Here is a 15,116-nt window from a genome sequence, read left to right on the forward strand (position 1 = left end):
CTCACAGCCAGCACTCAGCTGGGAGAAGGGAGATGCCTCTGCTGCTTATGTTGCAACACCAGTAGGCCAGCATGCAGTCACCAACATCTCCAGGTACTTCAGGTCGGCCAGTAACTCCATCCTCTGGAAACTGCAGTTCTTATTCCGCATCAGGGTCCTTCTAGCACAGCACTGTTACTGAGCCCCAAACAACCTTGGGACTGCAGGAAAGACAACAGTATTTCAGCAGCTGCAGCCTCTGTCCTCTGGGGACATCTTCAATAAACATAGCTATTTGAAAACCTGAGTTCTTACCATCAAGAAACAGCTGTATTTAACAAGACAAATTACCTGACAATCAGATCCTTTTGCCCACTGCATCTACCAGGACATACGCCTTCCTCCCACTCGGCCCAGCCAGAGCACACGCGGCCAGACAGCAGGGCAAGGAGCCAAGAGCAGGATGTGTTCCTTCTGCCTAGTGCACATCTGCTGCCTTGGCAGGGCTGATCACTCCAAAGCCCTGACCCCGAGTCCTCCACGGTCCCCGCGTGTGCATTTCCTCTGCTACCCAGCTGCTGCTGTGACCCAGTTCCACAAGAGCCATCTTCTCTGGACCTCCAGAAACCAGCACTCAGGGGGAGTGACTGTACAGAGTCTGGTCTCACTCCTTCCCAGCACCCCAGCTCAGGAAAGATCCAGTCCATCCTTCCACCTGAAATGGTGGCATAGTTTATCCCCTTGGGTGCAATATTCCTCGGCGCAACACCAAGAGCTCTCCCACAAAACGCGATTCCATACAGTAAGTGCGAGGTGTGCAACTGAGAACACCTACACAGGCTATGCCAACCAGCTATCTCCAGTCTGAACACCACAGAGCTGGAAAAAAGCTTCAGTGTGGTATCACTGATAAAGATACCAGATTAGGCCCTGGGGAATGCAGCGCAAGGTGTAAAAAAGTGAGATTCTTGCTCTGCACACACAAGACATGACCCAGACCACAATTCTGCAGCTCCCCATCAGTGCCCAGATTGACGATGGTGAGCCTCTCCAACACACCCAGCCCCAGACCAGAAAGTCCTGCCATCTCTTCTCCACAAGTCCTACATCTGCCCACGGCAGCTACACAAATCAAAGAGCTCCCCTCTTCCCCGGGTATTCCCTCTGGACACCTGCCTTGCCTGGATAAACTGGTCTATTCCCGCCCAGCTCCCACTTGCAGACTGGTCAGACCTCACAGCTGCAGGATTTTAATCCCTTTCTCCAAAGCGAATGACTAACTCCTTCCTGGCCACACTATCTAGAGATCAGATCTAAAAAGAAAGTGGATCAGAAAACTCTTCTACAGGAGGAGAGCTGGCTCAGCATCTCTCAAGTGAAACTGCATTTTGCAATTGAAATTGCATCCCTGAAGAAATAAGCCTTTCATGACTTTCAAAAACAGTGGCAGGAGAAACCTTCCTAAAGATTATTTTTACTAAAATTGTATCGTGACTGGAAGAGTAATGTCCATGGCTCTACGGGCCAGAGCTAGAGGCAGAGAGCACAGGTGATAAACAATTTTTGTGTTCAGCAGCATTAACAGAGCAATATTCCACACCAAGGAACAGTAAATATGCTGTGCTGATACAAATTAATAGGGAAACCACGTTTTCTGATAAAAGAACCTGAGGTGACAGATTAGCTGTTAAACACAATTTATAGGTCATAAGACAGAGAAGTTATAAGGAAGCTCTCCCTTGGTCAGCTCTGTAAATAGGCAAACTGAATTTGTTCTCCTTGAGGCATCCTTTCAGGCAGCGTAATTGTAACGGAAGAACTGCCAGAATTCAAATATCTTAATTTTTTTTCACTTGACCTTGCAGATAACTCCCTTCAATGCAAGTGAAGACACAAGAACAGCAGTGGCAGAGCAGCAGCCGCCGTGGGAGCCCCGTGGCGTCCCTCTGAGGCCGTGGCACCCTGTGGCATCGCTTCCTGTGCGGAAGGATGGGACAGCCTGGCGCTCAGCCCCACAGATGGTGAGAGCAACACTGGATTGCATACTGCAACAAAACAGAAATGCCACTTTTACTACTGTAATTACCACAGACCAGAGAGAGGAGTACCAACTCTTGAGTGACAGAGGGACAGGCTGGGGACAAAGCTACTGAACGTGCTGGCACATCATCAAATGGTTTCTTGGGCTTGGGAGGTGACTCTGCAACAGCAAACACCACAGGCAGTGTGAAAATCAGCAAAACTCTCCAGAAAGAAATGATCAACAGCCTCTGCAGAAGCACAGGCAACTGGCTCAGGGTATCAGGGACCAAAGCCAAATTCAATTCAAAAATTACCTCTGCAGGACACCCTGTGAGAGCACCACCATCTCCACTTCGCTCCTAACCCCAAAACTCTGCTGGAAAAGAACTTGTCACCCTCTGGATGTGCCATCCAGCCCATGCCCAGCAGAAGAGGGGGGACCAGCCCCACAAGGGCAGCAGCCAGCAAAGGGATGCAGCTCCTCGTGCCCGGGCTGGTGCTGGCCGAGACTCCAACCCTCCTGGTGCTGCTGCGACCGGCCGGGCTGCATGGGCAGGACCAGCTGCTGCATCCTGCTCCTCCTCAGTCAGACTGGCCGCAGCATCAGCGTGGTTTGGCCCTGGATGTGCTCCCAAGTAGCACAGAAAAGTCACTTTTTGGCTGACACCAGCAATGAAAGGCTCTTATCTAAAAGAGGGTCTTGAAGGGGCCTGTTTTGAGGCTGCTACAAAAACAACATGAAATGTTCTGCTCTGAATTTTAATCCGTTTTTACTCAGAAGATTAATCCACACATAGTACTGAGTCATTTGCAAGCCCACTAGGAAAAAAAGAAAAAGAAAAAAAGAGAAAAACAGATACACGCAGACATCTTGCACAAACCCAGATAAAAATACTGCATGAGGCCCATTATGGGCTTCAAGGCGCATCGGAGCTCCCTTCATCCTGCTGGTGAGCATCAGGCTCACTGCTGCACAGAACAGACCAGTCGGCCAGTTAGGGCAGAGATAAAACCCAGCATGAGGCAATCAGCAGAACTGCTTCAGCAGCCTCCATTGATTCTGAAAGACAGGCCACCACCACCAGCAGCACTTCTGATATAACCAGGAAAAGAAGAGAAACATGTTTCTGGAAAAAAAGGAACCAGTGAAAACTGGTGTCTCCTCGGGCTGCTAAAAAAAAAAAAAATGGACATTTATGCGTGTGGATTGCTGAGTAAGATGAGCTATGGCAAAGAGCCATCTAGACAGAGACTCAGATGATGTTAACAGACTATGGCAAGGGAAAAGAGGCATAAATGGAAAGGAGCAGATCTCAGCCTTTCTGTGCACAAGAAAGACTTGACAGATGCAGAGACTGCTCATACTGCACGTGGGGAGAAATCTTTAGGAGGTCTCCTAGACTGGGAAGCAGATCACAGGAAGTGAAATTTGTGGGGCTGGAAATGTTTATTCTCAGGGCTCCTAATCCCTTTGCCCAACAGAATTTCCACACTCACCAGAATGGAGGCTACAAGCTTCAGGGCATGCAAAAAAACTTGGCTTACGCATCTGAGCGCTCAGGGCCAGATCATCCAAACCAGGATGTGGGAGGACAAGAGAAGCAGAATATAAAAAGAAGCAGGAGACAAAGAGAGAAATGGAAAGTGAAGGCTAAAAGGGCCAACAGGAACTAGCCCAACGTGATGAGAAAGACGGGGCTGTTTGCAGAGGCTCAGCAGCTGCTCACACAAACAGCGAGACAAAAGCAGGAAAGCTGCCTCCACCCTCTGACACGGCCTTCACACCAACACTCCCCACGGGTTTTGTTCTGCAGCAGCTCCCACCGTTAGCTGAGCGAGGGCTCCAGCAGAAGCGCTTCTCCATCACCTCGCAGCCTGCACGAGCAGAGCCCGTGGCACGTCTGGCTGCCCGCAGCAGCTCTTCCCCACCAGAGAGCTGGCCCTACTCACCAGGAGCTCGGAGCGGCAGTCAGTGCAAAGACTCAACAACTTGGTGATTACATCTGGTGGGGGACACCAAGGACTCGCTTCAGGGAGTCAGTAATAGGATTCCAGAAGATAAATTCATCACCGTATACTTAATAAAATCCTCCGCATAATAGGATCCACTGGGGACTCCAAGTGGCTCACACAGGGGCCAGGAGGGACGGGGCATTCCCATACGCACGGGCAGAAGAGTCAAAACCTCGCAGTGAGAGGAGCACAAGGCTGACACACGCAAAACAGACTCCAGCTGTGCTAGCACAAACCTCTGCTTGTGCCCTGGTCTGAGCTAAACAGAACCAACTCTGTTCAGCGATTTTTACTTTTCAGTTCAGGGCTGGTAGCAGGGCAATGGGAGACTACAGCTCCATACCAGTGGGGTTTCACATGAGCAAACAAAGAAAATCAATGCTTTGTATATCCGACAAAGACAAATTTTACAGTGGGGGTTGCTTACACCTCTAGTTATGCAATTCATCACTTTAATAGAAAGCAGATTCTTCTGCCACTGAGCCGAGGCAAATAAGGGAGTTCTGAAAAAAGGTTTCTAATTGCTCTCTTTTCTTGGGAACAACAGCCAGCTTGGGTTTTTCAGCTGACCAGGCAGAGTCCAATGTTAAGCAGACGCGCACCACTGAATGACATCTAATGGGGACATGGCGACTTGGAGAGATGTGTTTCTTAGATATTTCACGCCTGCCAGAGAACAGTGATTTCCCCTATTATGTTACATTTAAACAATCCTTTAACTGATTGCACACCTCCATAAAGGAGAACACTCTGTAATAATTGTAAAATGAGCAAGGAGAAAACGCTCTGCCTGGTATGTCACTACAACCCCCAAATACAAAGACCAACTAGGATTGATCAGAAATTGAGGTTTGACGGCCAAGGTGGAGAAATAACTGGCGTGGACTAAGCATTTGTGAAATTCAAAAGCTTGACTGCAGCACGCTCTTGCATGCTGCTTCCTTCTGCTTCCACTCTCCCTCTGGGCACAGGTAACAGCAGAGCCTGATGCTACATGATGCAGTGGCGCTGCTTCCAAAAGATCAGCCATGCATGTTCACAACAGCTGTGCTCAGGACAATCGGCAGCACGCTCTTTTTGAGACTCGGCAAACCTCTTCCTATGAATGCTCTTGCAAGCAAAGTGTATTCTGGGGGTGCTGAGGGGAAGGCAGCTTCAACAGATCGTTTCTGAGCACACACACAAAAAATACTTACATCCAAAGGATGAGTTCTGCTGGCTTCACCATAAAGTGCAAAATCTCACCATATCTTACATGACTGTAACTTTTCTGTGTAGGAAGCACAGAGATGAGCTAAGAGTAATGCGACACCGTGTATGCATTAAAGCTCCTGCTGTATGTAAGCTGTGCTTTACAGGTATGATTACATAACTGCTGTGCTCACAGGCACGACAGGAGGGTAACGTGGGATGAGTCCTTTCGGGACCTACCAAAACGATCCAGTGGCTGTAAACTGCACTTTATCTCCACTTCTATTAACCACCTCTATAATTTCTTCAGAATTCACTGGTATTCCACAACTGGGCTTGAAGATACACCAATTATGCACTAATGCAAGGTGCACACCCAAGTACAGTAGGTGCCCCATCAACATTTGAAGTCACCCTTCCCTCTTCCCTCAGAGACGAGGCTGATGTGCCAGGACAACATCCAGCTTTTTCCTTTGCGCTTCTGAAAGTAAGAAAGGAAGCAGCAGGCAACATTCTCCACCTGTGTACTGTCTGCACGCATAAGGAAGGAATAGATTTGCTTTTAGGTAATTATTTCCTGGGGGGGAAAAAAAAGCATTAGAATCAATATCGCTGTCAAGTCCAATTTATTTGTAAAAGGTCTCAGTCTTTTACACAGAAGCTACCAAAAAGCAAACGCCAAAAAAGCCCAAGTCATGGAAGAGAAGCACTGAGTATGTGAATGTTTCGAAGGAACTTTGTAACTACTGGTAACTTAAAGGCACCAACCAGGAATTAAAGACACAACAGAAAACCTCAAAATATGCCACCGGAGGAGACAGCTACAGTCCCCTCTTAGCGGATTGAATACGTTGCTCTGGAGGTGTCAAGGACCTGCTGCTCCTGACAGACGCTCCCAAGGCTTGTGCTTACAATCCACTCCCTGCTCTCTCTTTTCTTACTTGTGCAGGGGAATTAAAATGTTCTAGAGGACTGACCACTCTTCCCATTTCATGGCAGAAGCAGCACGCAAATCATGTGAATCCAGGCAAACCTGAACAGTACTATGGTTCAACTGTCAGGTTATTCATAGTCTGTCATCTTCCTAAAACTAAGGCTTCAAAGGGAATGCTGACTTTCAGCTGCTCATTTGAAGATCAAAATAATGCTGCTCCAGTGCAAAATCTATTTATTCAATCTCCTCCATTATAATTTTGGAGACAGTGTCCAGTTCTACCTAGAAAACTCGTAAAACCAAACCTGAGTTACTGCCTTAACAGAACTGCAAATGTTTGACCAAGTTTGCAGGGTTTGCTGGAAAGCAGAAGCAGCAGCTAGTCCACACCGACACCTACTTCTTAAAACTGCTTGTCACTCATTCCGAATCGGCTGCTCATGTTCACGGTGTGAGCTGGTGCAACACTGCTCGCTGTGCAAAGGGTGGATACCCAGGAGGAGCGTGCTGCTGCTCTGGGGTGGGCTCTGCAGCACTGAATTCTCAATCCGCAAAGAGAAGCCAGTCACAGAAAATGCACCAGCCCAGGAACACTGCAAAGCAAGCCTCAGCATCAAGTCTAAGCACCACCTGAGGTCACTTTCCTTTATTCCAAGTAGCCAAAATCTGGCAGTCGCCTGGACATAATCTAAAAAGCTCCTGTGTGAAATCACTTTAGGGAGGACAGCTGACTCGGTATTTTTAAGTGATGATGTAAGAAAAGAAACCCTCATGTAAAACCACAAGCTTCTCCGAGATGGTGGCACTGAAGAGTGACTCATGCCTCGGTCAAAGTCAGTCCTGGAAGAATAAGCCAGCACATAATAAACTTGGATCTCACAGAACTCTTTTTGAAGGCAAAGGAATCTCTAACTCCTAGAGCTGACCTGTGCCGATCCTAACCCGACTCCTGCTCGTAAAGCTGGACACCGTTTCCCTGGAAGCCCAATACAGGAAAGCTGGGCTGAGGTGGGCGTTCTGAAAACCCAAAGAGCTCTGCTCCCCAAGTTGCAGCTCCTACACAAGTTTTCTGCTTTGTTTCTTTTACTGCCATCAGGTGCAGGCCTCAGCAGAGTGCTAGGTTTTGCAGATACTGTGAGAGGTAAGTAAAACCAGAAGATCACATCTCTTCCAGCTAAAATCCACGTGCAGTGGAGGTCAAGTGGGGACACTTAGAGGAGATCCTCAGGAAGTATTACATTTCCCTTTCGAGTCACAAGTCCAAACAAAACAAAGCATATGGCCTTTCAGTGCAATCCCAAATTTCCTCCACTGGTCAGGTTTCCCTTCATTCTGCTTAATCCCGTCACATTTGAACCAGACAAACCTGCACGAATCCAGTCAAGCTGATTGTCTCTAAAAGAGCTGCTAAAGACTGAAAAAGAAAGGCAAAGAGCTTATGCTCTTCCACAAATCTAACTACTCGATGCCACTACTCAAGCACTATGGTTTCTCACGTCACTGAACTCCTTCTCTCAGCCACACAGGTAACTCAGTCTAAGATCCAGCGCAGTGCTGGTGCCCGAGGGGTCCCAGAATCCTCACACGAACTCACATGGTAAGGGTTTTCCCTGCAGACAGAAAGCGAGCCTTTGCGCAGGGTACGAGGGCATCGGCACCAGGTCCCCCATGAGGCAAGGCTCCCATCTGAAACGAGAGGCTGAAATCAACGCCGCTGAGAAGAGCACCTCACTTTTTAACACCGGTTCCAATGCCATACCTACGTCGCAGATCAGATTTTCCAGTGCCAGTGGTTAATCAGAGGTCTCTCAAAGCCCAGCTGTCTGAAGTGTAAGTACACGTGGGAACAACAAGAACTGGAAAGCGTTATGTCTGTAATTCTGTTCGGCCAACAACAGAGCCAAACATCTGGACCAAAGACTGAACTTTAGTGAACCGGACAATGCTGCAAAAAGGGTCCAGGAAGACACTCTGCAGACTAAGTCAAATCTCTCACAAGTTCTCATTAAGCTGAAATCACAACACCTGCAGAACCTGAGACTTCAAGGGCAGTAAGAGGAAAAATAAAGCTTCTGTCCTGTTCGGAAATCTGGAAAACCAATCTGCCCCACTCTCACCGAACTCTGTATTGGCTGCTTCACAGCCCCTTCAGCAGCTCTCCACAGCGGGATTCAGCACACCTGTGTCATCCTGATCTCAGCCAGATCCCCTGAGCAAGTGGCCACTGTTAGAGTTTCAGTTCTATAAATCAGATCACCCTCAAGACTGGTACAAAATCAACAGTAACTGCAGAAGATATGGACCAAGATCTGCAAAAGCCAGGAAAGCATTAGTGCCAGTCTCCTGATAAGCAAGCAAGCTCTTTGGTCCTACAGAGTCTTGAAGACTACAACACTGCTTTAGGTGTAAAGGCCCTATGCCTTACAAAACAAAAACCACTCCAGCAACAGAGAGTCTCAACATGGTAACAATGGGGCACTGGTGCCGAGGTGCCTCTGGACCCACCTGTTTCTGACGGCACAGTACCGGGAGACTGTGGCCTGCACGCTGGGCACAAAGTGACTCTTCACAGCTTCCTCTCCAATAATAACAAAAATACATATTAAATCCAGCTTGAGATCCACGAGAATGCTCTGTGATGCTAGGCTTTGTGCAAAGGCTTAGATTAGACAACTTTCAAAGGAAAAGTGACCCCTTCTTTCTACTAATAACCAGCCCACGAACTGCAAGGGCCCAATCTTTTTACCAGTTTCTGGTTTCTGTGGGTAATTTTCCACTGAGTTCCCAGGAACTGATGCCGGTCTCTCACCTCTTCAGAGAGCACAGACCGGGAGCAGTCTTTTGCTTGAGTGGTTAGCAGTCTGACCAACCATTCTGTTGTTTGTAAATCCTGTGTAAAGTGTCACGGGATTTGGAAAGCTGTTTCTCATGCAGAGGCTGAATCAAAAACCAGCTTGTTTCAGTTTCTTGCAAGTACCTCAAGGACTCAAAAGATCCCCTAAACGAACACCAGAGAAAAACAGAAGGCATAATGGAGAAACAAGAGTGAAGAGGTAATCCCCTGCACTAAAAGCCTTTATGAATCAAACGCACCAGTCATCCATTTAACTTCTAGCTGCTTGACCTTTTTGATAAGATACTGAGGGATTTTTTTTTGACACAAGAATAGCAGGACATTCCTGCAAAATTACTGTGCAGACACATAGTGCTCATGCCACGGGCTGTAGGCTCTTGATGCTCCTGCAGTATCAGGAACAGAGAGACAGTGATTTCTTAACAAAAGCTCTTGTGCCGTTTCCAGTTTCTTTTCTTGAAAAAAATCAGGGAGTGAAAGCTATTTGCTGTTTAATACAGTAGCAGTGGTCACATCCTAAACTTGTAATTCCCACACTTCTATTAGCAGTGGCTGCATTAACCACTAATATAGATTATCAATTAGCAAAGCCCTCCTTGGCATGTTTCTTCCTTCTGGAACTCCAGTCAGATGTGATAAAGCTATAAGGAAAAAGATATATTCTCCTCTTAGTCTTTCACTGTCTGCGTTGCTACAAGCAGCAGACAATCCACTTCTGGCAGACCGCTACATAATAAATTATATTGAAGCAGTGGCTTCACTACAGAAGAGAAAAAAGGACAGAAAACAGAAAAGCAGAAAAGCAAATACCTTCTCTGCTCATTTTCTGCAAAGCTTTGTTGCTTACTGCAGCAAGGACTACTTTCCTAGTTTTGCCTCCACAGTCTGTTTCTGACATCTTAGTCAATGTTTTCATGCATGACAAATTGTTTTAGCCTGAAGACTCTTTCCAGTTCTCATTTGTGAGGTATTTATATCCTGTCCTCATTTTCCAGACTGTTTGCAAACATAATAACTGCGGTCAAAAGATTTTCAAAAGATTTTTTTTTCCTTTCTGAAAAATCTGTCAGCCCCAGGGACAGATCACCTCTTCCCATGGCTGAGTACCCCACAAATGCCACGGGCAGAGAAACTGCCGCCGGCTCCCTCAAGCTGTGGTTAATGTGTGGTTCACACGCCATCCGAGACTGCTGATAACAAAGCACGAACAAGGAAGCAGGTGAGCAGGTGATGATCACTCCAGGATTTTCAGTGAGAAAAAGACAAAGTAGGCCCTAGGAGAAATTATATTTTAAAACACCTGAAAGCCACTTGAACGCAATCGAAAAGGACTATTGCTATGAAGGATAACCCAAGCAAAGCTAAATTCTGCACAGCATAGGAACAGCACCCAGCCCACTGCTGTGCACCCAAGTAACTACTGATACACGAGCAGACGGGTAAACAGAAGGGGTTTCTTGGCAGCAGCTAAGATACTGCTCAGGAAGAACAGCAGGCACAGAAAGAGCCTGTTTCACTACGCAGTATGGAAGGTCTGGGTCTGCTTTCTGTTTTCCCAAAGCTGTGCTACAGAAATCAGAGCCTAATATAAAATATTTTGCAAGCACATGTTAGCTAACTAGTATTTACCTCACTGCATACACTTCTCAAATTCTCTTTAAAAAAGCCCTATCAACAGTTATAAGAAAAATAACACACACAATTCCTCATTCACATTAGGTTCAGGCCGTGACTGGGAAGCAGAACGGGGCAGTAGCAGACCAATCCCAGCAGCTCAACTAGGAGCTCACACTCCCTGCTCAAGCATGAACCAGAGCTGACACCACCCCAACACATTTGCTTGGAGCCGTTCAATCTGCAATGCCAAGGGTGCCCAGTTTAGGCACCGGCAGCACCCAGCTTTTGTACAATCACCCAGAGCCAGGCGGCTCAGGGCACTGCTGGCAACGTTCAGAGCACAGCCCCAGAGTCCACAGGTCGTATTTGGAGGAGAAGAAGACTGAGTCATTCCTGAAGGGCAGCTGTGTCACTTCCAACTCAGAATGGGTTCCAGTCTTTTGTCTTGTCTAGCTCTGCAGAACAGGTATTTCTAAAGTGAGTGTCAAGGAACATGAAAAAAAGAAAAAAAGGTATTCTATTGCCCTGTACCATAACGCACATAAGGAGTTCAGGCGAAAGGCTAAATACTTAGAGCTTTGCTATTTAGTGAAGATGTGGCTTGCACAGACAAGGCATGGCAAGAAGGACACCTGGAAAGCATTTCCCTTCAGGAAGGGGCAGAAAACCGTGGCTTTACACAATTCACAGATTTCAGTAGAAAGGAATGATCTATGTTTCCTTCTGCATCTCCTTCTGGAAGTAAGAAAGTGAAATTTGATCTTGGAGTTCCACAGCCTGACAGTAAGTAGCTGTACTTTAGAAAATGTAGGAGCTCTACACTGCACTTCATTGCTGGCTCAGACATTCTATAAAGGAGACTGAGAAAAACTACTAGAAGTGTAAACCTAAATAACCAGCAGTGGCTGAGCTGCACACAAGGTATGCTCAGACAGCTGCAGGATCTGCAAATTCCCAGCTGACTCCAGACACGGATGATGTCTGTCACAGCAGCCGTATTTCACTAGCGCTCCTCCTCCAGAGATGCACAGCAGCCGGTTATCCCTGACAACCTTCCATGGTGACAGTCCTCTGCTGCCAGAAAGGCCCCTCGTCACAGTCAGCTCCATGGCAATGCAGCAGAAAGTGAGCACTTAACTGGCTTCTGAACTCCCCTGGGCTTTGACCCCATGGTTTCTCTTTATAATGGGAATTTCTGCATTCTGATGTTTCCCCTGCCACACAAGCACTCCCATGGGTAGGCAAGAGCAAGGGGGCACACAAAACCCAAAAAAGCCTGGTTTATTAACACCTTTCTTCTATGCTGCTTAACCACCCAGTTCTAATCACCATTATCCCTTTTTCCTGAAAACAGTTAACCTTTCGGAAAAAAACTGTTGAAGCAGCAAACATGAGCTCAGCCTTACGCTTGTAATTGTTTTTTAAAAAACATCCTGAGACAGTAAAATCTAGTTCAGCGGTCTTCTAACCGAGCATACTCACCTGCTGCAGATGACTCTCAGAGCCACAAATGCTCTCAGAAAAACCCAAGTGCAGCAGAGAGTGACCACAGAGACAAATGGACAGTAACAAGAGCCAGTTCTATGTCTCTTCCTTCCAGAAACAGCTGCTTCTGGAGGGGACCTGGGAGGGAAAACCCTTCCAAACCAGGCCAAGAATGATTGCTGCAAGCTGTTGGGCATCCTGAGTCAATACAGGGGCAAGCTGGCACTGACCAAGTCAGTCCGTCCGTCTGTCCTCTGCTCTCCTGCGGGCCCCATGGCCTTGCCTGCCGTCACAGGCTCTGAGAAACGGGGCAGCAGGAAACAGACTCAAGTCATCCAGCTGCATCCTCATCCTAGCCCCAGGCAGAGTTTGGGGCGCAAACAATCCTCTTCCTCACTCAATGCCTGGTGCCCACACCCGCTCGCGAGAAGGGACGTCGCATCTTTAATGAAAGGCGCAGTTCGGCTCCAGATGTGCCGCCAGCAGACACGCCGGAGCTGCCCGGGACTTTCTGGCAACATCATCCCTCACAAGGGCTCGGCGCTGGCAATGTACTTTCACACAAGCATTAATTTTATTATGGCTAGTTTATGATTTTGCCTTACTGCCCTGCTATTTTTGAATGTGGGCTCTAACAGACGGCGTCTGAGAGCTCAGGAGAGAGGGGAGCGATTGCAGTGAGGAGTCCCTGTGGTATCGACGGCCTCTGCTCCATTCTGCCTCTGGGCACCAGTATCACAAAACAGCCCGAGCCCTTCCACGCTCACGGGTGACCTGCCTGGACATATGGACTGCGCTCGGTGCGATACGGTGCTTCTAACAGGAGCTGCACAGACTGCCTGTGCCAGGGAGAGAAAAATGCCTTAAGTCTTCAACCCATCTGAGCAGCTTACGTGACTCCCCAGCCAGCTGACACAGCTTCCCTATGTGGGGGAGCACAGACCTGAACGCTCGAGCTAGACCCTCCGCAGCCTTCTCCTCCTCCTCTGTTCATGGAGACAGAATCCAGCAGAAGCCCCTGGTACAAATATTTGCTTCAGCAGCCTCAGAACCCAGCCCTCCCCCGAGGGCAGCAGCGCCCCATACAAAGGAGCGCTTTTACCTTCTACGCCGATTTTCTGTACAGCTGGAGGTAAAACAATTACCTCATTACAGTCGCACACCAAATTCCCTTCTGGTGGAATTCACATCAGCACTACTGCAACTTTATAACATTTGCATTATAAAAACGTCTGCAGAAGAGGCCAAGAAAAACAGCTTTTTGTTCAGAGGAAGCTCTGTGGTCAAGATGATGTCATCAGAAAGCGCCAAATTAATTTCCTGTGGTTACATCCTACAGGAAATCCAAGAAGCTCAGCTTTCCTGCTAAACCAAGTAGTCATTTGTTGTCAATAACTGTTAATTATGTGCCCAGATGTGTCATAAACTAAGAACGATGAAGATTAGCCTTCATTCCCTAGATCCCTCCAGTCGACCTTTCGGGTGTGCTCAGACCCGTGGCCTGAGGTCGGTGAAACGCAGCAGCACCTGCGTCCCCACACCAGCCGGGGTGCCGGGCGCAGAGGCTACGGAGCTCACCTCAGTGCTGCGGCTCTCCTCCTACCTGCTCCAGCCCCCTCCCTGCAACGAGGGGATCTGCTGCTTGGAGACACACCACGGACGAGGAGCGGCTACGGAGATGAGGCTCGTAGCCGGAAGAGGGACCTCGATCAAGAAAACTACAGAAACAATGATGAGTAACAGCTTTTCTGCTCTGCATGAACAGAAACAAGGAAATCAAGAGTGATGTGCGAGTTTTTTCCAGCTGCTAAGGTACTCACAAAAGCTTTTAGCAGGTCAGTCCCCCAGCCACACTCTGTCCCCAAACCTACTGAAAGATGCATCTCTCTAAGGCTTACTGGATGTTTAACACATAAAATAATGCTTCAGTAAAGCACTGAGCAAATTCAAATGGATCTTTCCAATGACTTATCAGTGGGAAACTGACCTCCTCCAGTTTTTAGATCTCCCCAAAACCACTTGCTTTTACATGAATTCACAGCGCTCTGCTGCCTCCAGACATTCCCTTTGGTGGCCACGCAGCCCACTAGCCCTCCGATTTCTACTCACAGTAGAGGGGAATCTGCTGGAGGGGGAATAGCTTTTGTATCTGTAACTTGCACTAAAATTGTAATTCCGTCCTTACAGTGAACTTTTGGTAGAAACCTCCTGGGCCAGACTCTTCAGCCCATGCGGCACGCTTCCCTGGCCTGGCTGGGAGCCCAGCATAACACCTCAAGAGCTCAGTGGTAAAGAGTCAAGGCAAATCAGATCCAGCCCAGCAACCCCTATACATTACACAACATCGTATTTTCAGGTTTGCATGGATTCTTTTTCTTTCCGTAACTCTTTAAACAAAGTGTATTTCACATGAACATTTGGGACAAGGAGCTAGCTCATCACTTGTCTGGAAAAGGCACAACACAGGATGTCCCCTCATAGGCTTCAAATCAGTAGCACCTGTATCGCAGGGAAAACAAGAGCTGATGACTGCCAGGGCTCATCTGAGAGATGTTGTATTAACACCTATGCAGCAGCAGCTTCTACCTTCAGACCCTCAAGCCTGTGCGCTGTAGGTAAAAGGAAGGGCAAGGGAGAGGGAGGCAGAACAACTTGCTGGGGCCACAGGGAGATGAGAGGCAGGGGGAGGCAAAAGGACCAACCAAGCATCAGGCCACTTGCACTCACATACTGTGTGCACTGGTATAAACAGCGCCTTAGGAAAAGGCAAGTGAACAGCTGGGAAGAGAAATCACATTGCTTCCAAATTCTAATAAAACGGGGCAGACAGACAAGGCTTCTTGAGATGTTCATATTTTTCCAGAAAACCACAAAGCGCTGGGTCCCCCCTCAGTCTATTTCATAAGCTTCCTACCTCTCTGTCCTTGAGCTTCATGGCGAGCACCAGCTGATGTCTGTGGTTCGTAAGAGCCTCCCGGTAATTTCCTTTGGAGAAGAATGCGGAGCCCAGATTTCCATGAG

At 47.9% G+C, this 15,116-nt stretch overlaps 1 protein-coding gene across 1 annotated transcript in view; it reads right to left on the bottom strand.

Moving 5' to 3' along the window:
* Positions 1 to 15,116, bottom strand: part of LOC104273434 (tetratricopeptide repeat protein 28-like) — a gene marked incomplete at its 5' end in the record, with an annotated part of 35,539 nt that overhangs the window by 16,926 nt on the left and 3,497 nt on the right. Inside the window, 1 exon segment of the mRNA XM_009868773.1 lies at positions 15,010 to 15,116. This exon segment is cut by the window's right edge and continues 10 nt beyond it. Within this exon segment, the coding sequence (XP_009867075.1) occupies positions 15,010 to 15,116 (107 nt within the window).

This window comes from Apaloderma vittatum, unplaced genomic scaffold, assembly GCF_000703405.1.
Source record: "Apaloderma vittatum isolate BGI_N311 unplaced genomic scaffold, ASM70340v1 scaffold13304, whole genome shotgun sequence".
Taxonomy (NCBI): Eukaryota; Metazoa; Chordata; class Aves; order Trogoniformes; family Trogonidae; genus Apaloderma; species Apaloderma vittatum.